The 27,400-nt window shown below is 42.9% G+C and overlaps 1 protein-coding gene across 1 annotated transcript in view; it reads left to right on the top strand.

Moving 5' to 3' along the window:
• The window catches only part of LOC131406510 (endophilin-A3), a 536,830-nt gene that overhangs the window by 438,737 nt on the left and 70,693 nt on the right, over positions 1 to 27,400 (top strand). The window contains exons 25-28 of the mRNA XM_058542566.1: positions 2,572 to 2,764; positions 2,878 to 3,057; positions 15,079 to 15,232; positions 25,752 to 26,823. Coding sequence (XP_058398549.1) covers positions 2,572 to 2,764; positions 2,878 to 3,057; positions 15,079 to 15,232; positions 25,752 to 26,823 — 1,599 coding nt within the window. The remainder of the gene's footprint in view (positions 1 to 2,571; positions 2,765 to 2,877; positions 3,058 to 15,078; positions 15,233 to 25,751; positions 26,824 to 27,400) is intronic.

Raw genomic sequence — 27,400 nt, forward strand, 5'->3', positions numbered from 1 at the left:
ATGCTGCCATCTTGACACCAATCCTTTCTTTTTAATATATGCATTTAAAGCTTTAGCTACCTTCCACTGATTTTGACATTTCATATTTTTATTAACATGCATTTAAAAATACTATCTAATTTCCATTATGATTTCTTCTTTGACCCATGAGTAATTTAGAAGATTATTGCATAATTTCTGAATGTTTAGGGATTATCTAATATAGCTCCACTGTGGTCAGAAAACATACTGCATTAGTCAGCTCAGGCTGTGATAACAGCATACCATAGACTGGGTGGCTTAAACAACGAATTTGTTTTTCTCACAGTTCTAGAGGTTGGAAAGTTGAAGATCAAGGTGCTGGCAGGGGTCAGTTCCTAATGAGAGCTCTTTTCCTGGCTTACAGAAAGTTGCCTTCTTGCTGTGTCCTCTTATGGTGGAGAGAGAGAAAGAGAGCAAGCTCTCTGGATTCTCTTCTTATAAGGGCACTAATCCCATCATGAGGGCTCCACCCTTATGACCTCATCTAACCCTAATTCCCTTCCAAATACCTAATCTCCAAATACCATCACAGTGACCATGAGATCTTCAACATATGAATTCAGGGAAGGATGTGACCATTCAGTCCACAGCCTGTACTGTGTGTTATTTTAATCCTTTGATTAACTTGCTTCTATTTTATTTAGGATTTATACTTCTCTTTTATTTAGGATTTAGAATATATAATCATATGTAAAAAAAAATTTTTCTATATATTTGTCAGATTTTGTGCTCAGGTTTTTCCTTGCTTCCGAATATGCATTAAAATATCTTAATCCTCTTTTTCACGTTGGAACATTTTAAATAACATGGGAATTCACTTGTTTCTTGAAAATTTGTAGGAACTCAACCACAAAATTAGCAGCATCTAGTCCCTTTCTCAAATAGAACTTTTTATAGTTTTGTAAAATGTTGTCTATTTCGTCAAGAATTTCAAATGTAATATTAAATTCTCTTCATTTGTATTAAAGTTTGCCTTCGTGATATGCCAGGGGCTTAGAGAACTATTTTACAACTTTTAAAATGTTTTATTATATATCCTTCCATTTTTCTTATATCTAATAGCTTGTGCTTTCTATATATTTATCCTTTTTATTCACTCTCCGTACTTGTATGATTATTATATTTTCATTGTGAACTTTTGCCTTCATAAATAAAAATTTTACTCTTTTGTCCTGTTATATTTGTCTTGAATATTCTTTTTTTTTTTTCATTTTTCCTCTTATTTACAGAAGTAAAACATGTTTGTTATGGAAAACGAGAAATTAGAACTGAAAATCACCTTCAGACAAACACTATTTTTTTTCAAAGAACTAACTTGTTTTTTCTGATAATTAATGTTTATTATGAGAAAATTAGAAAAAAATACTGGCAAGAATAAAGAAAATAAAAATCCTATAACTTAGAGATCATCCACTGTTAAGATTTCGATATACAATTATCCAGACATTTTTCTGCATGCATTTATAAATGCATAAAACTATATGATTATACTCGATGAGATATTTTATCACCTGTTTTCTAATAAAAGTATATCTTGAACATATATCTTTATCAATAACTATATACCTACTTTATTATTTTAATGGCTGCTAGCATTGTGCTGTATGAATAGACAAGTATTTATTTTGCCCTTTATTGTTAAACATTTAGATTGCCTCCTTCCATTTTGTAAAATATAATTAAAATTTTTTTTTTGCTGTTACAAACTACCTTGGAGAAACATCTTTTGTGTACATTTTAAGCATTTTAAAATTGCTTCTTCATGGTATATCTCTACAGTACCTAGTTAAAAATTCATGTTAACTAATAAATATCCACAAATTAAAATAATCATAATACACAATTTTCCCCCCATCAGATGGGCAAATACTTTTTAAAATGATATTGTCCAGTGTTGGTATGGGCGTAGGAAACTAGCCACTCTCATAGGCTTCCAGTGGGAGTGCGAATTGAGAGAATCTTCCTTGAAGGGAACTTGGAAATATGTATCAAAAGCAGCTGCCCTGGTTTTTCATTTTTACAGATGTTTCATGAAAAAACCTGATTTTTCCAAGATCTTATTGGCAATGAATCACATTATATATATGTGTTGTAAATCCAATCCTAACATAAAAGAATTTTCTTAGGGATATTCCAAATAGCGAATCCAGGTGCCCTGAAAATTTCCTGAAGTGTGCTTTTAAGCATTTTAAAATTTATTTTGACACCTATATAAATCATCCTTGCCTTGGGGCTCTATTCAAAACAAAACCAAGATTTCATTATTGATATATGATGGTGGGTTTAGGATGGGGAGAAATCTGCTTCTTTTTTGCTGTGGACTTTCCCAAATGGGTAAAATCTTTAAACATTTTCCTGACATTTCTTGCCTTTAAACATTATATTTCTGTGTTTTAATTGTATATATTGAGGGAGAGACTGCCGCTCTAGGATCTATATCTGGAGTGTGAAGTCTGGAAGTCCAGAGAAGAACTTAAAATTGCCCGTGCTCTGACTGTGGCTCGCAGTGTCCTCGGACAGTTCAACTTTCCCATTTGTTTTTTGGTACAGGTGGCACACAGGCTCTTGGGGGCCCTGCTCAGCTACCTGTGGTGTTGGAATCCAGACCCGAGATGTGTACTGCCTGCACCCCGGGGAATCGCCCTCCCCTCCTGAGGAATGCAGAGAGGAAAAACCCCATGCCTTACAAGCATGCAGTCAGTTTGATTGTCCTCCCAGCTGGCACATTGAAGAATGGCAGCAGGTATGGCAGACTGATGACTCCTCAGCCCACCATGCTTGTGATTGTAAGAGCCCTGCGTTGCACTAATACGAAGCAGGCCAAACCCGTTGACTCACTTCCTTCCCTCTTCTTAGTGTTCCAGGACATGTGGTGGGGGAACTCAGAATCGAAGAGTCACCTGTCGGCAGCTGTTAACAGATGGCAGCTTTTTGAATCTCTCAGATGAATTGTGCCAAGGACCCAAGGCATCTTCTCATAAGTCCTGTGCCAGAACAGACTGTCCTCCACATTTGACTGTGGGAGACTGGTCAAAGGTAAGGGCCATTCCCATCCTTGCAGTCCCTTCTTTTTGCCCTCCTTTGTGTCAGCCTCTAAATATTTCCTCCACAAGATTAGAGCTGGGACTAGTGTGAGGTGAGTCAATTGCCTCGGGCGCCAAATTCCGGGAGGCGCTGGTTCCCTCTCGGGCTGTGCAAGTGCCCTGGTCCAGGCCCACGCTTGGTTCGTTTTCAGTTTTGACTCAGTATCATTGAAACTGTGCTCATCACCTTTCTCCTAGACCAAATCCCATTTCTCCCCTTCTTTTGGAACTATCAAAGTCATCGCATCCCAGGATAAACTCAAAATCAGTTTGGTTCTTCTCTTCCCCACGTCTCCGCATTTGAGATTATTTATTAAACCCTGTCATTTCAACTTTCTGAACATCTTCCATACCTTTACTTGCTCTACATTCTATTGATACTACTGCTAATTTTACCCTGTATCATCTCAAGGTCAAATTAATTGCAATAAGCAGAATTCTAACGTATCATTTTAGTGCTGGCAGGACTTAACACAGTCTAGTAGGAATGTCTTATTTTTCAGATGGGGAAAATTAAACCCAAATAGCTGAAATAAGCTGCCTAAGCTCCCACAGCTGGCAACGTAGGAGCAGAATCCAGGCCTTTTGACTTTATTCCAAGGGTTCTCTCTGTTATATTGCACTGCCCACGTGATTCCCTGCCTCTGTATCACTCTCCCATCTCCAAACCACCTAATATCCCTCAGTATTTCCATCACTGGTCCATAAAGTCACCTGCTCGCTCAGGATCTCCTATAGGTCTTATTGTTCCCCAGAGTTTCTTGCAGGGGCTTCCTCAAACTGATGGTACTCATATGCCAGCCCTTTTCTCCAGTCTTGCTGCATCCTTAACTTTTACAGGCTGAGGTCTTAGCATAGATTCTGAAGCAGGTAGTTGAGGCATGTGATCAGAGGCCCAGAACCTCCAATCACTGCCTCCAAGTGGGTATCTTTTGCGGGTAGAGAGGCAGTCTAACAATCTAACGTCAGAAATAAGAAAGAGCAATAACTGACGTTAATGAACTTTTCTGAGTCCTAAGTTCAGTGCTGGGCACAGTCAGAACCTACTGCTCTCATCTCATCCTACAACAGCCCTGGAAGTGGGTGTTGTCTCCATTTCTACAGATGAGAAAACAGAGGTGCATTCAGATTCAGTAACTTTCCCAAGGGTAGAGCTAGGATTCAAACCCAAGTCTGTGTGACCCAAGTTTAGTATAAAGAGTGTACGCTCATGTCTTTCATGCAAGAGCAAGGGCTTTTGAGCCGAACAGACCCTTGCTGGAATCCCAGCTGTAATGCCTGCAAGCTGAGTGACCTTGTTCAATATACTTAACCTGTCTGAGCCCCCATTTTCCTTTCTTTTAATGCAGTGGTTGTTGTGGGGATAATGTGAGATGTCAGTATGGAAACAGCTGAGGGAAAGTCCACATTCTCCTGGCGTAGGTTGGATTGATAGTACTCCTGCTGGATGTTCTCCAGCTTTATATTTTTCCTAGTTTAACTGTTTGTCTAGCTCAATTATGTGCTAGTATTTGAAAACCGTCTTAACTGACAAGCCACAGGTCATGGTCCTCATCCAGACCACTAGGGTCTACATAAATGTTTCCCCAAACCCTCAGAAAATACTCAAGAAAAGAAACGAACCCATCTCTCCAGGGTCTGCAGAGCCCCCAGGATCCATCCACCATGCTCCACTCCCTCTGTCCAACTCACAAGGAGCTAGAGCCAGTGCTGGTGGCCAAGACTCTCCCCAGTAAGTTGCCACACTACAGGTCAGTGACTGAGGGACAGGAGAACTGTTTCCTCTTACAGTCAGGGCCTGGACTAAGAGATTTTGCCTCCCCAGGTGAGACATCCTACCTAGGCTAGGGATGGGGAAGGACAGGTAGAACTCTGCCCTGGGGAGCCTTGTGTGCAAGCTGGTTTGCTTTATTTCCCCTCCTATGCACACATGGAACAGTAGAGGTCCCAAGGCAGAAGCATTCCTTTGGGACTGGGTCAGACAAGGGGAAATGGACAAAGGTGTTAGACTGGAGGGCACTTGGGTAGGCTAGTGGGGAGGCAGTATTTATCCCAGCCACCCAGATAAGCCCCCAGAAGTGAAGTCTTGACACTCCCCATTGTCAGAGGAGGAGAAGGATCCAGTTACTGTCTCTACAAGGTTAGGGACAGAGCTGCAGGGAGGGAAGGACCATGCATTTGTGGAGAGAACTCTTGGCATTGTGAATACTTATCGCCCTGCTACGCTAAGTGTGACACAGGGACCAGCCAAATGGGCATCTTTTTAGAAGCTGGGAGCTCATGAGAAATGAGGACTCTCACGTCCCTCGCAGACCTAAGAAATCAGAATCTGCATTTCAACAAGATCCCCAGGTGTTGTAAGGCACATTACAGTTTGAGAAGCATTTCCCTGCCTGCCCCTCATCCTGTGATGGTTGCTTAGCCCTTAAGTGTGTCCAAGGTAGGGATGGCTCTGGGAAATGACTTCTGTGAGCAAGTGCTACCGTAACCCAAGGGGAAGAGGCCGGAAAAGGGAAGGACAGGGAGTAAGCAGGGGTGGTGGAGAGACCAGGCACCTGGTTTCTGGATGCAACCAGGGAGCACCTAGAATCCCTGCCGTGCTCTACAATACTGCTTTCTGCTTCTCTCTTTTCTTCTTGTCTCTAAGAACAAACAGGCCTTCACTGTTGCATCCTGTCTTCTGGAACACACTCTTCCCACTGGCCTTTTAGAATAGAGACTGGTGGTGACGTCACTGCTTTCCTCCGCTGTCCTTTCTTTCTGAGAATCACTGAATTTGCAGTTGCTTGTTATGTATCACTAAAGCACCACCCGTCGCCGTGTTGACTCGTGCTTACCTTTGTGTTTTTGCTCTTGTCATTGCTCCCAAATCCTGGATCCAGCTCTAAGCTTCCTTCCTCTGTGAAGTCTTCTACTCCCTAAAATCATGCAGCATTTCCCAGTTTTAACTTACAGTGACCTGAATTTTTATTGTGTTTCAATGGGTAGCTACTTCCTGAGCATTCATATGGTCTTCCCGTCTGGCTTATAGTGTCCTTGAGGCAAATGGCTATGAGATCACTGACAGGTCCTTGGGCCCTACAGACCTCTGAGCTGGTAAATACTCTTCCTCAAGAGTCTTTGCAAAGTCAGGGGAAATGCAGAGTGGTGTTGAAGTGGTGATCTTCAGAAAAGCCCAGGCCTGCTAACACAGGAGAAGCAAATCATTCATTGGAAGGGTTTTTGCTGGCAAAAACAAGAGGAGACAAAAAAGAAGGTTACCCACGTGAGCTGGGTTGGACCTGAGGCAGGTATCCTGGGCAGCCATTCATCAGGGCAAGAGCAAGCTTGTGCGTACTCCAGGAGGTCGGCTCAAGCACAGTCAAGACATTTTCCCGCTCCCAGCCAAGACCACATCTCTAGGAAACCTCCCTCTGGGAGGAGGAGCAGGTGTGTGCATGTGTGCAGGAAGGCAGAGCGAGCCTTGGCCTTTGGAACCAAATCTGACGTTCAGACTTGGGGCCAGTCAGGCACACATGTTGCCCAGCAGTTTGGGCTTCCTCCTGGGTTCAGCTTTTCTCCTGTTTGTTGAAATTTCCTCTCGTTTCAGAGTTGCTTTGTTTTGGCAGAGACTCTGACACCAAATTGCCACCCTCCCTAAAGATTTCTGCCAGACTAGTCCCTCTGCCATGGGATGGCTCACTTGGGGGCAGCCATCCATCTTGTGGTTCTGGATGAGAACCATATTGAAACTGGTTCTGGATCTTCCACATTGAAAGTGGCCACTCACCCTGGATCCAGAAAGGCTGAGAAACCATGCCAGAATTCCATTTTTCACCAAGCCAGGCCTCTTGGCCTGCAGCTGGAATAGTCCTCTCTCCCCAACACTAGCTCTATTCGTGGCGTGGTTGGCTTTTGTTTTTTTTTTTTTGTTTGGCTTGTTAGTTTTCCTTGATTCCTTAGACCTGAATCAAGTTTTAGGCAGAAATTCAGTTCTTACACTGCCTGTCAAGTTATAAGAAAGGAGCATTGACTCATATGTGGGGCAATCTTCCCAAATGGTGGATTTCTGTGACCCATACACTCCCTGAAGCTTGTTTTGTGTCTCTATCCCTTGACTGAAAATCCAGTAGCCTCTCCTCATTCTTTATTCTCTATAGTTTGTGGAGCATTTGACCATTTTGTCTACCTTCGTGGTGTTTCTTGGTGTTTTTTATTTTTTCTACTTCCCCAACTGCATCTTTTCTATTGATTTGCTTTCTTCCAAATCTCCAAAAGGGTAAATATTTGATTCTTTGATTTCCATCACTACATTTTTCCTCCCTAGTTGATTCTGTGTCCTGACCTTGTCTCTAACTTCTACAAGTGATTCTCTATCTCGAGGAACAGTCTCTAACCTTCTGTTCAATACTGCATCCCCAGCTCTCCAAATAGGATATGTCCTCATCATAGGAAAGCAAAGGGACCACCTCTTCATCTCGTTCCCAATCAGCTCCGCCATCTTCCCTCCTGTTTCTGTCAGTGCTCCACCACCTTTCCAGCACCTGTGATCATCTCTGACTTCTTCACCTCCTTTATTCAGTTACCTATATCTGCCAACTTTCAGTTCTTGAAATATATGCAAATACTAAGAAAAAAGGAAAAGATCTCTATAAATGAGAAATTTTACAAAGAACAGCTCAAAGAATGTCCAGGACACATGGATTTCCAAATATGGCATTCCAATATTCAATAGATTTATTAGTTATGACTCATGAAAGCAGTAGTGTGTTGGAGCCAGTTTATACCAGCTTGGGATAACAATTGTGAACTCTTCCCACCTTGTGTCAGTGACATCAGGTTGTCAGCTTGAAATCAGCGGTGATGGGACCACAGAAATTGGCAAATGTTACAATCAGGGCTCTTTTCCCCAGTAACCTGTTGTGAAACGTTTACTAGCACTCAGCTGCATAAAAGGGTTTTCAACACACACACGCGCGTGCGCACACACACACAAAAACAATCCTATTTACGATTTCAGCTTATTGATGATGCTTAGGGTAGAAATGCCCTCAAGAAGTTTCAATCTCTGAACTCTTTTTTACAAAATCTAAAAACCTTGGTTGGGCTTCTGCAATACATTTTATAATCTGTATCTTTATAATTGGTGTTTGGTGGTGCCAGAAAATAGCAGATCTCTGGATGAAGCTCCATTCTATCAATCATCCTGCAGAGTTAGTTTGGTCTTGATCCAAGGTCTTTGATCCAAATGCATTAACTCTTGGTTCAGGCATTCCTTCTGTGAATAAAAGAATATTCCGGCTCTCAAGGATTATTCTAAAACCTTCCTTTTATTCTCTTTTTAAAGTAGTATTAATTATGAGTTTCTTATTATTAATCATTATGTAGATAACCACCCTTCTAATTGAATGATAATGTCTTTTTAGACTCAATCTGACAGTTTGCTGTTATATTTTGACATTCAAAATATACCCACTGCATTCAAGTCCATGCACTTCCGCCTGTTCCACTTATTTTAAATCACACACACACACACACCTACACCTGAATACGCCTTATTTTTCTGACTAGATTGTAGTTGCCGGGAGGGGGGGGGGGAGGACCATCTCTGCACATGTTTGTATCCCACTTGGTGCGTGGTAAACACTTGTTGACTGAAATAAAGAGACTTGGAGAAGTTTCTTCTAAACTGAATATGCCTCTGACCACAGCCCTACACACTCACAGTCGTTGAATCAGCAGACATTGACTGCACACAGCTGTATTGATGGCCCAGGTGCCGGGAATTGGAGACAACCAAGAATATAGCCTTCAACGAACTAACCATTTAATGAGGCAGACAGATGAAAAACTGTAAAAAGCCCAATAAAGGTGTCCTGTTTGCAGAACTATGTGAAAATTGAGTGGAAACATCTAAGTTTGCCTAGGTCCCAGGAAAGTGTTGTAGAAGATTCAGCTTTAGAGTTGGGTCATAAAGGATGAGTGCAAACTGTGTGGAGAATGAGACAAAAGGGTGTTCTAGGCAGTGACAAGAGTACATACAAAGGCACAGATTGTGAGGTTATCAGTCTCCTGTGGCTTGAGAATAGGATGCATTAAAGAAGTGGAAGAAGGTGAGATGTAAAGGAGAGGTTGCAGCCAAACTGTGAAGAACCTTGGGTGTTTGGATTTATCCCTATAGTCATTGAGGGCATGGTGGAAGGTGTTTGAATAACGAAGTAAAATACAGGGTTTCTAGACATATAATTCTGGCTTCAGTGTGAACAATGTGTTAGAGGAAGAAGGAATCAGAGCTTGAGAGACCTCGTTAGATGGAGATTAGAATAAAACCAATGAGAGATGATGAAGCAGTTGGGGTAGAGAATAGTAGATGGTTTTGAATGATATTTAGCAGATGAAACTGACAGATTTGGTAATTGAATTGAAAAGAAAAGAGTGAAAAAGAAAAGGATATCCCAGATTTCTGTCTAGGATAGTTAATGGATAGAGATGGCATTAATTTTAAAATTAATAAGAGAAGGAAAAACATATTTGGAAGGTGAATTGAAAGGGAGAGAAAATGGGTTTATTTTTGAAATGCATGTAGTTTGGGTCTATAAAGATATCAATAAAGAACTGTAGCTTAGGAGAAATCTACACTAAAGTTATAATTTGGGGAATGATCAGCATTTAAGTGGAAGTTGAAGCTACGGAAAAATGAATACCATGATATCTAAGAGTATATTGTTAATAGTAGTTCCTTTAGAAATGGTTAGGAGGCTTCCAGTGAAGCAAAATCATGATGGCAGCATAGTTGTTTAATATCCACAAATCTCTCATTTAAAACAAAAACAGAAAAATTAGGGTTGCCAAAGGAAAGAAAAACACAGATAACAACTTTAACAAAAGTGATGTAAGTAGATGAGGCCAAACCATACACAATAGCAGAAACTGTGCCGAAACCGCAAGTTTTGCAGCTAGAGAGAAATAAAGAGAAGAGACAGGGCCAAGAGCCATGGAACACAGAAATCAACAATAAATACCACCCAAGGAAATAGTCCTAATCTGAACAGAACCCTCAGCAAGTAGATCTGAGACCAATCTGGAAACCTGAGAGAAGACTCCCGGTCTCAGTGTGTGATTGAGTGCAAGAAAGATGATGCAGATCCTGTCAGGGGCCTTAAGAAGATTGAAGAGCACGAGAGGAACTCACATCTGTAAGGACTGAAGAAATACCCAACAAAAACTGCCAGGGTTCTAATCCAAGCTGAGAAGGAACACAAGGGGTAAAAGAAAGGGAATGTTCAGATCCTTGGGAGTGGAAGGGTCCAGAAGGCACAAATCTCAGCATTGTGGCCAAATTGTTGAATACTTCTTTTTTTAACACCAGAGGAGGGAACCCTTACCAGTGAAGATAACTACCCTGAAACACTCCCACCTCCTTATACTCTCCTAAAAGTACAGAAAAAAAAATTTGATTTCATTTAAATAGGGTCATCACCAAACCCCATACAAAGATACTGTAAGATAAAAGTATCGATAACATAGCAATGTAATGAAAAGTTGGCCTTGAGGCAGATGAAAATAGGACTTACTATTACAAAATGAGCTAAAAGAAACTAAGAAATTAACAGAAACAAGTCAGAAATAGAAAATCTCAGACATGAGATGCATAAATAACAGGGGGATGTGAAAAAATAGCTGACAGATTCAGGAAAGAATTAGAGAACTAAGGGAAAAAATTTCAGAAATGTAGACTGCATTAGAAGGAACACAAGAATGACTAGACACAGGAAGTGTAATAACAGAAATAAAATAAAGGAGGGAAATGAAAATAATTGAAGAGAAATTAAAAGTATTCAAGCAAAAATGATAAATATAAAAGACGGAGAAAGAAAATCTGACATACACACACATATACACACATATATATGTGTGTGTATATATACACACACATGCACACACACATATTATTAGAGTCCTAGGAAAAGAAAACCAAAACAACATAATAGAACAAAACTATAATAAAAGACTGAAATCAGCATATTGAAAGGACACATCACATTCCTGGGAAAATTGACCTGGAATGGTCAATATCGAGACATATTCTACTAAAACTGCTGGATTTTAAAGAAAAAGAAAAACGCCTGAGTTTATTCAGGCAAAAGGACGAAGTCATTTATTAGGGAAAGAAAAATCAGATTAGCATCAGACTTGTCAACAATACCACTTCATACTAGAAAACAATGGAGCATCGTATTTAATATGCTAAAAGAAAGAAAATGTGAGCCAAGGATTTTATATCCTGCCAAACTGACCTTCAAGTTTAAAGGCCTCAGACAAATAGTTATAAAGATGCCAGAACTCAGGATGTATTGTTCCCATGAGCTCTTCCAGAGGAATCTACCAGATTTCTATAGAATAAATGGTAGAAGATTTAGCATGAGGTTCCTGCTTTGCGCATTGTAATTAATGGCACTGATTCTGTCATCCCCTCTTTCTCTGAGTTGTGAACGTCCTCTAATGGCCCTCTAACTAGCAGACACAAGCTAACAGAAGACCTCTACCCAGAAAAGGGGTTTACAGATGATCCTCCCATTCATAATGTGGAAAAAAATATTTATCACTAGAAATGTCTTATGAGCGGTGATTGGCGGCAATTATTTAACCACTGTGTTATATGGATATATGGACAAAAATGGCTAACAATGGTAGTTTAATAAAAAGTTGACATTAATTTTTATTATATGGGAAACTCCTAGATGATGATTTGACTTGTTAAAAAAATAAATCATAATTTGGTAAATGGTAATTTTAAATTAGTTATTTAAAGGCCTACACAAAGCTTTTCTCTGTACTGAAAAAAATTAATAATTAGGGCTTTCTGTTAAAGATGACAATAAAGGTATTTAGAAAAATTCCATTCCTCTCCTTTAAAACCCAGTGAAAAACCCACAAAGAGAGTGAAAGAGAGAGAACACTCTGTCTTCAATGAACAATGAAATGGCCACAATCCCAAACTATAAATTACGAAACACACCTGCCAAAGACGGTAAAATCTGGACCAAACTGAGAGGGAAGGCTGAGAGCTGACAAGTATTTCCTCAGGCGCCAAGCGGGATGTAGATTCCCTGGGAGTGAGCTGACAGTCCTGGAAGGCCTGTTCAACAGTTCTTTGACTACAGAGACTAGATCGAGGACCGTGAGCCGCCCCTGAAAACACTGATATGTCCCTGCAGAACCGCGGGAGACAGAGCTGAAGGAGAAACCACACTTGCAGGCCTCCTCGCCCAGGAAGGCTGCCGGAGATGAAATAGTGTGAAGGGAGGGGGCAGCAATTGCTGGGTTATTCCACAGTGAGCCAGCTATTTAAGAGGCTCTTCTCTGAGTCACACCAGCCATTTGAATGCCAACATCTGCAGAGAGATGTGGGAAAAGGAAATCAGATTTGGTGCCAGAGTGTTGAAGACAACAAGCTGATGGAAACTACCCCAGCTCACCCTCCTTGCCCCATGTTATTCACAAACAGCCAGCTGCTTTCAAAGCTCCAGCATAAAATCTGTTCATCAAAACTGGGGGAAGAAAATTGAAGGGGAAGGAGGGGCCCGCCCCGTCTCGTAGCGGTTAAGTGCGCGCGCTCCGCTACTGGCAGCCCAGGTTCGGATCCTGGGCGCGCACCGACGCACCGCTTGTCAGGCCATGCTGTGGCGGCGTCCCATATAAAGTGGAGGAAGATGGGCACAGATGTTAGCCCAGGGCCTGCCTTCCTCAGTAAAAAGAGGAGGATTGGCATGGATGTTAGCTCAGGGCTGATCTTCCTCACACACACACAAAAAAAATTGAAGGGGAAGGAGGAAATCAGGGTGAGGGGAAAGGAACAGAAAGCAAGAGTCACAGGAACAACATAACATCACAAAAATATTACCCAGAGAGAAGCTCAAACAAATAGGCTCCATGTTCCTGCGGAAATTATAGTCAGGATGTGTGGGGTAAAAGTGGCTTAAAAATGAGGTTTGAATTCACAAAAAGATAACACGTCAACAGAAGGAGATGAAAATATAACTAAAATAGCCAGGGAAAAAAATGGAAGAGAAAAATAAAAAATAGCAGACATAAAACTACGTTACAAGCAACAAAAACAATTAAAGAAAATGATTGAAAACAGAGAGATATGGTCTACAAGGTGGAATATCTCATTTAAAACATATGGAAAGAAGTAAAGATGTAAAATTGGTTTTTAGAGGCAATGATGGATATGAAAGGCGGACAAAAGGAGATCAAACATAGGCATAATTGGTAATTGTGAGAAGAACAAACAAATGGAACAGAAAACTATTCAGAGATTATAAAGGGGTATTACTTTTCTTTAATAAAAGCTGTAACCGGCAGGTCATAATGGTACAGCATACGCCAAGAAAATATGACTCACTAAGCTTAATGTGCTGAACCTCAGGGATAAAGGACGAAAGAACCCATAGGCCTGTGAGCAGACAAGACAAACAAATAAATGACAGAAATTCCCTATTTCGCTTCATGGATCTTCACAGCAGCGTTCAGTGCACAAAGACAGAGGGACAGGGTCTGCACAAGTTGAAGGGAAAGAAAGTGTCACCCATGTATTTTCTCCTCGTCTGGGTCGTTCGTCTTGTAGAAAGGCAACAGAGAGGCAGTCAGAGAACGCGTTCCCATCAGCCCTTCTGGAAAAACCCACAGGGCCACGATGGAACACCGAGATGACTCAGAATAAAGAGTCCGGGAAAGTGCAGGCCCCAATGAAAACAAGATGGAAGATCAGGAATGGATTCATTTCAGTATAGAAATAAGACTCATCAACCAGCAATTGCATTTCAGAACAGAACATAAACATCAGAAATCTTAACATTACCTAAATATTATAACGAAAACTAAGTGGAAGTTTGGAGAGGAGAGGTGGGAGGAAATGTAAATGTGCTTATTTCCTCTTCCTTCTCAGCAGCAAGTCAATAGATACTGTCGTAAGTCAAAATTTGTCCTTAAAAATACCGGAATCTCTTGTTGGTTTCTTTCATCTTCTTTCTTAACTTTAAAGGGTTCTTTTGGGAATTAATCACTTACGGTGAAAAAAAAAATCAGACGTTCAGCAACACTTTTAATTTTACTTTAGATTTTTTTTTTAATATACCTAATAAAACTGCATTAAAATTTTACATTAAAAATGCATGTACACATGTAATTATGATAATCAAATGTCAATGTTGGGGGCTGGCCCCATGGCGTAGCAGTTAAGTGCACGCGCTCTGCTGCTGGCGGCCAGGGTTCAGATCCTGGGCGTGCACTGATACACCGCTTGTCAGGCCATGCTGTGGCGGCGTCCCATATAAAGTGGAGGAAGATGGGCACGGATGTTAACCCAGGGCCAGTCTTCCTCAGCAAAAAAAAAAAAAAAAAGAGGTGGATTTGCATGGATGTTAGCTCAGGGCTGAGCTTCCTCACCAAAAAAAAAAAGTCAATCATATGTACACAATTATTATCAAATTTTAATGTTATTGTATGTATAGCAGTTTGGGTGATTTTTTAGAAACTTTCCTTTTATACTTTTCTATTTCTTGAATTCTTGGTCATCAGTATGTATTGTTTTTTTAAAAAGCAAAGTCATATTACTATATAAATAAATAGCTGAAAAATAAGACATCAATTACAAGGGCAAAGAAAACTCCCATGGCAATCAATTACTGAAAATTAATTACTACGTCAAAAAGAAAGAAGGAGAGGGAAGAAGGAAGGGAGGGAGGGAGGAAGGAAGGAAAAGGAAAAGAGGGAAAAGGAAGGGAAAAGGAGGAAGGGAGGGAGTGGAGGGGAGCGGAGAGGAGAAAGAAACTCTCCATATCATAAAAGACGTTTGAGCCTAGGACGTGGCTTACTTACTTGCACACCCACACAAACAGTTCCCTCTCATTTCGCCACCTGAGACTGCCGTTGTTGGCTGCGTTTGTCGGCTCACGCCCCATTTGACTCTGTTGCACAATTCTCATTACAGTGTTCTGTCACTTGTGGTGTTGGAACCCAGCGAAGAAAGCAGGTGTGTCAAAGGCTGACAGCCAAGGGCCGGCGCATTCCTCTCAGTGACAGGATGTGCAGGGATCTTCCAGGGCCCCCTCTCGTCAGATCTTGCCAGATGCCTGTGTGCAGCAGTAAGTATGCAAAGTCCACGCTTCACCGGACGTGCTGATTCTGTTCATCTTGTCCCAATGGCTTCGTTTTCCATAGAGCAACATATTTCTAATCTGTAGGTGAAGCAAATCAAGCAGAACTCAGAATTGTTTTAAGCAGCAAACAGTATAATGTTGAAGACCAAGATGTAGTTTTAAGTCAGTTTTAAGAAATATCCACCACTTAACAAATGCATCTTTTAGGTTTCCTCACTTGCGTTTATACTTCCTTATATCCTTCACTTTACCGTGGTTTCTTCCACTTAGATTTCATGAGTGTCCCTTGTAGAAGTTAAGCTGAAATACTTTCTGGTTTACTTTACTAATAATATATTTGGATTCCTTCTATTAAAAGTAGAAAAGCTAATTATTTTTAAGTATTCAAGTATCTTTTCTTGTGTATAATCTAAAACCAGCAAGGATGACAACATGAAATACCTTTGGTTTTAAAAAATGGCAGTTTGGACACTTCTTCAATTAATTATAAATACTAAGCTTAGTATAAAGAGTTAATATCATGATTTCACTGGATCAAAAGCTAATATGCATGTCGCATTCATCCGTATTTTCAGTGTATGTGAGAAAACATGTGTTTACACATGCATATGTGTGTTTCATGTAGGAGGGTGACAACAGATGAGCTGGGGGCTGTCCCTACAGCAGTTGAAAATAAGGCAGCAGAGTGGTGGTGAGAGGTGGGATGGGGAGGTGGGGAATAAGCTCACTGGAAAAGCACAGCTTCTGGATCTGTTTCCTGCTTTGTTTTTCACCGTCTTTAATTATTCACCTGAAAAATAACAATAATTACCTGAGGTACTGAGCTTATAGCAAGAAAAAATATCAGCAAGTAACTATTATTTTAATGCTGCTTAGGAAAAAAAAAATATATATATATCTAAGTTCATAATCCGTTTACCAGCAACTTTCCCAGAGAAACTCACAAAACAAAAGAAAAACAGCAATAAGTTTTCTTTAAAATAAAGTATTAGCATTTATTGAGCACTTACTATATGGAGTCTCTTGCATGCATGATCTCACTTAGTCCTCAATGGCAGAGACAGCTATTATCCCCATTTAGAAACGAGGAATCCAAGACTTGGAGAAAACATGAGACTTGCCCATGTCCCCGTGGTTGCCAATTGGACCCCTTGGCCTATTTGACCACGAGTCTGTCTGATTCCTGAGCCCACGCTCTTAGCCACCTCTCTGTGCTGATTCATGGGCAACGTTAACTTTTTTCCCCTAGGAATTCTTTGAGAACAAATTTTTAAAATCTTGAGATTCTAAAAACTTGAGATTTCCAGTTTTATAGTGTCCAGGGTCCAAGAATGCCTGTGGCATATGCTGCAGCGTCATGCTTCAAGCTGCTTACCTATCTGATTTTTATTAATTGTGCATGGTTGCATAGCAATGTGGCTGGATCGTAAACTGCCTTAGAGGAGAATGAAATTAAAGTAATGGCAGCTTTGTCTAAAATAATAACATGTGGGAATACATCATGGTTATTAGGGCATGCAATGTGGTACAAGATGAAATTATAAATTATTATGGCATACAGTGAAGAGCAGAGTAAAATTATAAATTTTAGGAACAAAGGAAAAAAAACAAGAAAAAAGTAATATTTCTTCTTTACTCCACTCCGTTCCATAGCTTGCCAAATATGTAGGTCATGGAAGCAGACAAGAGACAGGAATGCATGCTCCCAGCACAGCCAAATCCCCCCAGGCTGGGCCTCCACTTCAGCTGTAGCCTGGCCTCATGCCGTCACCTGTGATCCACGGCCCTTGCTTGCTGAAATTTGGCTTCTCCCTCTGCACTCTCATATGGCATCCTCTTCTCCCCACCACCGAATCACAGAGCCAAGTGATGAGCTTGGCATTCATCCATCCTCCCTACCCCTGCTGTCTCTACACCTTTTTCCCACTGTTGTCACACACTTAGCACTATGCTGCCCTCCTCATACCTTCAAAGGCATCGTGCAGACCTACAGGACACTTTCTGCCTTTCTCCAGGACATGCCACCACCAGGTCCATTCTTCCTTTGCCAACATCCGGGACAACCAACATATATGTTGATGACCTTTCTGACGCCCTGATATCCCAGTTTCCCGACATGGTCAATTTCACTGACCCCCATGCCCCCTGGCGTGGTGAGGCCTTAGACTTCCTCAGTACTTGGCACTCAGAAGTGGCTTCCTGCTCTTCCCCACCCCCCCCGTCTTGCTCCTGCCCATTTAGTGAATGCCTCACAGTGACCTCTGGTTCTTCCATCCCACTGTCCCCAAGCTGTCTGCTCTTGCACTACAAACCAGTCCTCTGAGCTGGCATTCCCTAGTCACCCACTTAACCAATGCTATAGCCAGATCTTATGCCCTTTCTTAACCCACCGTCTTGATCACACTGCTCTTCTTCAACCGTGGTATGACTTTTCAGGTGATTTTTGTTTGTTTTTTGGTTCCCTGGAAGAGCTTCTTGGATTTGCTAAAGGAAATAATATCACCATGCTGATTAGACATACTTCATGTTGATGCTATCTGAACTTAGCTGGGCAATAGTGTGTTTTTTCCCTAGTTTCTAAGAATTCACTAGAAATTGACCATAGTAGCTATTTCCTAACTACTGCACTGACCCAGAGATCCCATTTCTCTGTCGATGAGCTTTTATTCCACTAGGAGTATCAGAGTTCTATGGTGCAATGTCCTTCTGACTTTCCTCTATCCTTCACTTCAAATCTCCCCCTCTGCTCCCTGGACTGGAAATGTGTGGTCTTCTTTATAGACCTAACTTCTCCGTTATGGAAGGGAATCCAAAGACAAGACAAACCAAGGCTGATTGTGCTGTGACCTTTATTCTCTGTCAAGGCTCCCCTTCTAGAAATGTGTCCTAATCGGTGCTTTGGGTTTAGGTAAAACTCATCCTCTTTGGAAGAAGTTTCCTTATCTTCATTTTCGTGTCCAGGGGGGCAGTGAGGTCAGTGGGGTCGGGTGCAGCTGGGAGAGGTGTCTCAAGCTCCCACTAGAGGCCAGTGGTGCACCATATAGTCCAAGTACACCCGCCGCCAGCTTCTCCCCAAATATTCCTGTATTCTCCCACCTCGGGCTTTTACTGCCTGCCTAAATGCTTTCTTCCGCCATAGCTAGTGACTGACATTCTTCCCCTTCTTGAAGGACCAGCACAAACCCTACCTTCCCCAATAATCTTTCTCAGTTGCACTTAATCTCTGAAAGGTAATATGATATTGTAGCTAAACTAACTCACTTGAGTTCATATCCCAGTTCCTCCCGTTCCTCATCATGTGACATTAGGCAAGTTATTTAATCCCCGCAAGTCTCAGTTTTCTCATCTATAATACGGAAATAGTCATTGTAGCTAACTCAGAGAATTCTTCTGAGAGTTCATACGTATAACGTGCTTAGAAACAGTGCCAGGCACATACTAACAGCTCGAAAACGTTAGTTGGTTTTTTGGGTTTTTTTTTGTGAGGAAGATTAGTCCTGAGCTAACATCCGTTGCCAATCCTCCTCTTTTTGCTGAGGAAGATCGTCCTTGGGCTAACATCCGTGCCCATCTTCCTCTACTTTATATGTGGGCCACCTGCCACAGCATGGCTTGATGAGCGGTGCGTAGGTCCACGCCTGGGATCCAAACCACAAACCCCGGGGCCGCCGAAGCAGAGCGCTTGAACTCAACCACTACGCCACTGGGCCAGCCCCTTATTTTTAATATCATCACCACCTCCCTCTAATTCCTGTTATAGCTTTAAGACAGGATAAAATGCAAAAGAGTAACTTGTGTTGTGTCCTCTGGCCCTTAGGGTATGAGCTTGTGTGAGGTAGGTACACAGTAGCTCTGGACTTTTTCTCCATATAGGCCCCCCAAAGTGCTTATCATAATGAATTATACCCATAGACATACTTTTTAAATATGTCAGACTAGGATCATCCTCAAATTGCTATTAGAAGTCTACCTGTCTTGGTTCCCAATCAGGCATCTGAAGAAAAGAAAGGATAACAGAAATGTCATGTTTGATTTTAGATTTTTAAAATTATGGCTCCTGTTTTTTAGGTTTCTCAAGTTTTGGTGAAGAATTTTTGTTTTTTGCCAACCACTGAGATCAAGCTGGTTGAGGGAGGAGAGGCAGCGCTATGTGATTGGAATGTCAAGAAAAGCATGCCTTGTCCCCTTCACAGGGTGATCTCCATCCCACTTGCTTCTCTCCAACTCTTGGTCTCCCTCCTTGTACCAGCCTGGGATCTGCCTCATTAGCTCTCTCAGCCTCCTACTCACACCGTGTACTTTATAATAGAATATGGCCGCCCTTGCTTCCACTCTTCCTGTAGCCTTCTCGACTTCCAGTCCCACCCATCCCTGCCTGACACAGCAGCAGCCCTGGGTAACCCAAGCACAGGCCCACCTCGCCAGCACCCCTCTTGGGCTTGTGTTGCCTCTGCAGCATTCAAGGGAATACGTGTTACTTTTTCTTTTACTCATTCAGTAATTGATTCATTTATTCATTCAATACACAGTAAGAGTTTACTATGTACCCTCACTACGCCATGCTCTGAGGCCAGAGATGATCTTTCTGCCTGGGCATGTGACGTGTTCAGTGTCAGACGACAGCCATTTCTCTATTAGTTCTTTCAGCAACCATTCACCAAGTGCTGCTGTGTTCTAGATGTTATGATACAAAAGGAAAAAGATAGGTTCTCTGGTCTCTAAGAGCTCATGGTCCAGTTGGGCAGAAATATATATATAAACAATGAGAACAGTCAAGGGCCATGAGTGCCATCCTAGGATGCAGAAGGCAGTGGTCAATGCTGCTGGGAGAGCTGAGGAAAAGTTTCACAAAGGAGGAATCTTTACACAGAGTTCTGAAAGATGTGGTGGTTCATCAGGCCCACATGGAGGAGGATACAGGAGATTCTGGGAAAAGAGAGCAGCATGGACAAAGGTCAGGAGTGTCAAATGAGTGGTATGTTTGGAGCAACTGAAAGCAATTCCTTGGATTAGAACATAGTTTCAAGATGGGTTGTGACAAAAGAGAATGCTTGAGAAGTCAGCTGTAGAGAATCATGAACTCCATGCTAAGGAGTTTAGATTTTATCCAAGAAGGAAATGACAGGGTCAGAGTTTATTTGGGTTTGTTTCCTCTGACAGCTATATAGATACAGTGAATAGATATGAGAGTGCAGACAGGGAGTCTGGTTACGGGAATATGGCGATATCCAGGTGAGAGAGTGTCAGGGTAGAAGCAGTGAAGATGAATGATGCAGATGTCTAAGCGCAGTGCCTGACTCGTGTTGGGAGCTGAAGGACGGGACAGTGGTGTGCTTGTAAAGTTTAACAACCAGCTCTGGGGCGAGGGGGGTGGTGAGGAGGGTTAGTAGCTGTCATTTGTTGTCTTTGCTGCTTTCTGTGGTGTAAATATTCCCATCATGGTCAATTTGTGGCTACCAATGTGACACCACTGAATGCAGAGTTGAGAATAGATGCTAACGATCTCACTGACCTGTGAGTCAGTGAGAGACAGGGCCAGCAGACCACTGGACAGGGAGGAATCAAGAGGACTCTCTGGTTTCTGGCTTGAGGAAACTGGTGGAACGTGATGCCATTAACTTAGGGAATATAGGAAGAGGCGGATAGTTTGGATGGGATGCGGAGGGGCAGAGATACTGTGTTTAAATTATAATATTTAAATTTGAGGTACCAGGAAGAGATTTCTAGTAAGCAGTGGACAATGAGGTCTGGAGCTCCAGAGAGAGGTCTAGGCTAGACAGATAACCTTGGGAGACATCAACCTAGAGTTGTTAGTTAAAACTACAAGATCGTCCAAAGAAAACTTTAGAGCAAGAAGAGAAAGAGAGAAGGTGGCCAAGCACTGACCCTGAAGGGGTAGCAACAGCCAGCAGGGTACTGGCCATGAACTTGGTTGGAAAGGACCAAGAGAAGGGTTAGAAGAACTTGGGAGAGACTTCTTCATGTGAGAGATTAAGGGTGCCAAATGTCCTAGATTGGTGAAGTAAGAATACTGAAGGGAGGACATTGTATTTGTCACTAAGGGACCATTGGTGACCTTTCCCAGAGAGCTTCTAGTGCAGTGCTACGAACTGAAGCCAGACTGCATTTGGTTGAAAAGTGCATTAGAAGCAAGTGGAAGCCATTCTTTCAGGCTGGTGTGGCAGTCTTTCTTGGGGCCTCAGGGGCCTTCACAGCTCATTTAGCAAGTCCCGCCCACAGCATCCCTTACAGCCTCCTCTCAGCTGCCTGTGTTCCTATCCTTGGAGAAGCCAGAAGAGAATCCAGAAAAACTGCCCAGGTTCTTGATAGAGTTCCAAGTGAGCTTGGCAGATCTTCACTGCTAGTGGAAGGAATGGGAACCAGCGCTGGCCAAGCAGCCACATTCAGGGATGGATCCCGAGGGGGCCAGGGTTCTAGCAGGGTAATAGGAAGGCTTAGAGGCTGTGTCCCCAGCCAAAGCCCATTTGGGAGTGGCAAGAGTCAAATGCTGGTGAGACCAAGAGTAAATATCCAGCCCAGTTGGCTTGGGGCAGAAAACTGGTGTGGCATCAAGACTTCGAATCATGGCAGGGATATGACTGGAGTTAAGGCAGGACATTAGCAAGCAAGGAGCCAAGACAATTGCTGTAAACAGCCTTGGGCACCTAGAGCTGGCCTTTATTGGGTATGGCAGACTGGCACGGAGGCCCAGAAGGAGAACATCCAAAAGAAATATCTTTTTATTTTCTAGAAAAGCCAAAATATGTGGCATTTCTCACATCCAGCACAGTGTGAGAGGTAGAGGGATGGGTTGGCCCCTTGCACAGCCCCACAGCCTCAAGGAGGATGCCATAAGTACCTGGCCACTCTCTGCAGAGTCGATGACCCCCCGCCTAATCAGATTTGGCCAGTGTTGCAGTTTGGGGGCATATCTAGATGCAAGAAGAGGCAGTCACCCAAAACCAGACCAGTTTCTTGCCCAAGAACTGTGTCCGATGACGCCATGCTCCAGGCACTGCTCTAAGGAACTTACAGGAGTCCCAAGAGAGAAGTTGGCTGAAGCTATGCAACCTGGCCGCCTAGCAGAGCCTGACTCCCAGACCATTCCCCAGGCACACCTGCTAACTGAACTGCTCTGTACCCAGCGTGAGCAATTGCTAAAGCAGGGTTGGGAATGGAGCCAGCTGGGGCCACAGGGCCCACCTTCAGCAAATAGGTGTGCAGCCAGAGGGAGCAGCTGGGCTTCTCATGGGGCTCACCCAGCCACTTGGGCAGCTTCTTCACCAAGGCTGAACCTTGCCTCCCACCTGCATGCTTCCCAGCCTGCCTTGGAAGGAGTCAGGTTCCCATCTACTTTAAGCCCCAGGCTCAGCTGAGGGACATCTGGCTACCAGTGGGCCTGAAGATAATTAGAACCCATATCCATGGTTGGTTCCAGGGCATCAGGATGCTGTGTGGGCTTATACCAGCCTCAGATCATTCCCAGCCTGAACCATTCAGCTAGACAAGTGTGCTTCATTCCCCTCGTGGGCTTCTGCACCAGCCCAGCGAGAGCAGGAACATCCAAGCTACAATCTCAGCCTTAGCAGCCAGGGCTACCCTAAAGTAGTCTGTCTCCACACATTCCTCAGTTGCATGAATTCACGTCTGACTTTGACCCAATTTGTATTCTGATTTGGAAGAATGAGTTTCAAAGCCATCCATGTGCACATCTATCTTCTCCATTATCCCCCACCAAGGGACCAATGACCAGACAGGGTGTCAAACTGAATCCTTTTAAATAGTAATCATAAGAGATCTGTATAGATAGATATATACATATATGTAGATATTATATTTATGTATGCTTTTGTATATAGATACAATCACACCCTGCCTTGTGACAACAGTAAGCCACTTATAAGTATTCATAAAATGCAACCAGTTAAGTAAAATTGGAGGCAGGTATTGAAAAAGGAAAACAAACGAGGCTAATACATGATCATGTCTTGAATTTTACACTCCTGCTATATGTTGGCGCAGATTTGGCTCTAAACTTGCCAACGTAACAGCTATCTTAAAAAGGGCAACCTGGTCCATTACACAGTTCAGTGATCATTAGATAAGAAATGAACTAATTACTCAGAGTAAAGTAGAACGATTTCTGCTGCTAAGACCAGAAAGAAATCCTCCTGCGATCTTCTTACAGAGGACACTGCGTGTTGTAAAGACTTTGGCGGGATTTGCACAGAAAACACAGATGCTGTTTCTTACTCTCCCTTCCCTCTTGCCCGGCAGCACCCCATCATACTGTCTCTGAGTAAAAGATACTGGGTCAGAAATGCCTTTCTCTGCTGCTCTGGTTTAATCCAGTGGTACTCACTGGGGCAGTGGTTCTCACATTTCAGTCACCTAGGAAGCTGTTAAAAATTCTGATGCCCAGGCTGCATCCCATAAATCAGAATTTCTGGGGAGGGGACCCAGGGCACTGAGAATAAGAAATAATAATAATAACAGGAACTTCTGATGAACAGCAAAGTTTGAGAGCCACTGCTTTAGAATACCTGTACTTAGAGTTGATATTGAACCTCTACACACTGGTATGTCCATACTGCTTGTTAAAATATGGAAATACTTCCCAAATGGTTAGTAAATAGCCTCTGCCTGACCTCCATTACTGTCTCCCAGCTGCTTGGGCCCTCTTCCAGGAGCCATCCGACCTCCCCATAATCTAACAACTGTGGGGGCATATTTGGAGCAGCAGGATCCTGCTCCAGTGCTAAAGCCAGCATCTGTTCTGGGTGACCATGCCCCTGCTGTGTGCAGTTAGTGTTCTGAATACCATCTTTGCCAGTTAGGGTGGATGAACTATAAATTTGCCAGGGAATCCCCCATACATTTGTTTTCTGTTTTTGATTACTGTTGAACAACAATAAGTTCAAAACTCTATTCTGCCAACCAAAAGAAAATCTATATGCCTTAACCGGCTGGGGTGAGCTTGGCGTCCTCTATCCAACAGGGAAACTTAGAGATGAGCTCAGGGAGCATCCATGCGCAGAACCCTGGATAATAGGCCTGGCCTGCTAATTGCATCTCTATGGAATTTACATGCAAACTCATTATATGTCCTCCACCAAGAACATTCTCTACCACAGTAATTATGGGTCCACCCTTACTGTTTTCCTGAACCTACTGGCGTCACCACACCCAGCAGGCAGCCAGAACCTAAAGGGATCATGAACCACTCAAGAGGTCTCCAGGAGTTATTCTGGCAAACCAGAGTACCAGTGAACATACTCGAGCTAGTGCCTAGGGCCTGGGAAGGCCATCTAAGTGGAGTCTCAATGTTGTTCTTCTTCCAGCCTCTCCCTGCCAGTGCTACAGCCAGGAGTGTCCGCAACTGGGGTCCTCCAAGGTGACAAGGCCACCAACCTCATGACCTGAATTCCGCAGTCCCTTTAATGGGAGTTGTCTCTCTTCTACCACTCCTTGGGGCTTCCAGGCCGTCCACCCACACCCCATGATCTGCCCCTGGACCTAAGTCCTGCTTCAAAGAGGAACCAGACTTCCACCCACATCACATCCCCCTCACTTCAGAATCACCACAGAACACATTGAGGCCTTCTCACAGGTGAACAAGGGAGAGAACTACTCCTCTTAGGGACGGGATCTGAGGAGTATCCTCTTTGGCCCTAGCCCAGTAACTGGAGCTGATGCCCAGGAATAAGTTAGAGCCAGCCCCGACTCTGATTCCCTCTCATATTGCCGTGTTCCTTGCTGGCTGGACCTGCCTTTGTCAGCTGACAGCCATCATGTATGGGAGCTTATTATGTGCCTGCTCCCTTGCTGTGCACTTGATATAAACGCTCCAGCCTGACTTTCACACTCCTCTGATGAAGATTCTAACATTACGCACATTTTATAGGCTCAGAGAGATGAAATGACTTGTCCAAGTGGCAGAGCTAAGATTCAGACTCAGATTATCTGGCTTCAAAGTGCCTGTTCTACCTTTTCTTCTTTGGTCACTTGCTTCTTCAGGCACCCATGCTAGTTAAACCGACTGGCTTGGGTTGTCTGCTGCAGTTGGCCAACCTCATCCTCCTTTTCAGATCCTTCAAATACACTCACTCACATCTCCACTCTCACTTCCTCCCTCAGGTTTGGTGTATCCATGGCCAAGCCATACTAGCTCCCCAAGGGCCTCCCTGCCAGAGGGTAGAGGCCCAACATAGAAACATTGACCTTTTAACCTCATGCCTCCCCAAACCAGGGCTTTGTAAAATAACTTACACGCTTTCATGCAATTCATGCAAACCTGCATTCTTCGCTGCTAAATTACTAGATAGTTGTGAAATTTACCCCAATCTATGGATGTATACTGTTATTCATGTTTTAATTCTCAAATGTTTTAAAAGAGGAAAAAGGATACATTTGTTGACTTATATCAGCCTTGGAAGATTACTGTCAAAAGTTTTTTTATTATTGAGATATTTGTTTCTTTCTTTTATTTCTTTTTTTCCTGCAGAGATGAAACCAGAGGTGAAGACGAAGCTCGGTGAGCAGGGTCCTCAGATTCTTGGTGTCCAGAGAGTCTACATCCAGACGCGGGAAGAGAAGCGCATTAACCTGACCGTCGGTAGCAGAGCCTATTTGCTGCCCAACACATCCGTGATTATTAAATGCCCAGTGCGACGATTCCAGAAATCTCTGATCCAGTGGGAGAAGGATGGCCGTTGTCTGCAGAACTCCAAGCGACTTGGCATCACCAAGTCAGGCTCCCTGAAAATCCACAGTCTTGCAGCCCCGGACATTGGCATGTACCGGTGCATCGCAGGCCCTGCACAAGAAACAGTTGTTCTCAAGCTCATTGGCACTGACAACCGTCTCCTTGCACCCCCAGCCCTCAGAGAGCACCTGAGGGAACACCCTGGGATGGACCACAACGAAGCCAATAGTTTGGGAGCCACATGGCATAAAATGAGGCAAATGTGGAGTAACAAAAATGAGCTTTATCTGGATGACAGGCAAGTTAATAACCAGCCTTTCTTGAGAGCTCTGCTGGGCCCCTGCAGCAATTCTGCAGGAAACACCAACTCCTGGGAGTTTAAGAATAAGCAGTTCGAAGCAGCTGTTAAACAGGGAGCATACAGCATGGATACTGCCCAGTTTGATGAACTGATCAGAAACATGAGTCAACTCATGGAAACCGGAGAGGTCAGTGACGACCTTGCATCCCAGGTGATCTATCAGCTGGTGGCCGAGTTAGCTAAGGCACAGCTGGCACACACGCAGTGGAGGGGCATCCAGGAAGAGGTGCCTCCTGCAGCTCAGCTAAGGGGGGAAACAGGAAGCGTGCTGCAAAGCTCAAAGTCGAAAAACTCGGGCAAGCTGACATTCAAGCCAAAGGGACCCATTCTCGTGAGGCAAAGCCAACCCACCCCGATTTCATTTAATAAAACAGTAAATTCAAGGATTGGAAATACAGTATATATTACGAAAAGGACGGAGGTCGTCAATATACTGTGTGAGCTTGTTACCCCCAGTGAGGCCACATACACATGGACCAAGAATGGAGCATTGTTACAACCCTCAGAAAAGTAAGTCAAATCAGAATACAGTGTTCACTTTGTGATACCTTCTTAATGGTTATTCCAGTTTTCTTGAAAATATTTTCAAATTCCTTCTCCCGAGAATGTGTTTCCAACAGGATTCTTTAGGAAAGAAACTCAAAAATGTTAGAATGTGTTTTTCACATATGCATTGGAATTTTAAAAATTAAACCATCCTATCCCACTCACTATTGTGTAGGTGTGACACGACTCTGGATAAAGTAAGACTGAGTTTAAGCGTATATAGACTCTCTCTTTTCAGAGCACTTCACAGTTAAGAATAAAAGCAATATAAGGCCATTAAGAAAGTAAACATACTTGCAGTAATCCTACATTATGTAGGAACTGTGAATCGGAATTTACAGTGTCCTCCCTTGTCTAAGAGATTCGGTCTCTCAGTTGAGTTCACATCAGCCCTGTGAGTTTGGCAGGTCAGGGGTTAATAATTTTCCACTGAGGTCGTTGAGAAACAAAATCCCATGACTAATTCATGGACAGTCAGAACCAGGGACCCTATCTCCTGAACACTGCCAGTGATTTTTGAATATCACAGAAATAATAGCCT

This window comes from Diceros bicornis, chromosome 5, assembly GCF_020826845.1.
Source record: "Diceros bicornis minor isolate mBicDic1 chromosome 5, mDicBic1.mat.cur, whole genome shotgun sequence".
NCBI lineage: Eukaryota > Metazoa > Chordata > Mammalia > Perissodactyla > Rhinocerotidae > Diceros > Diceros bicornis.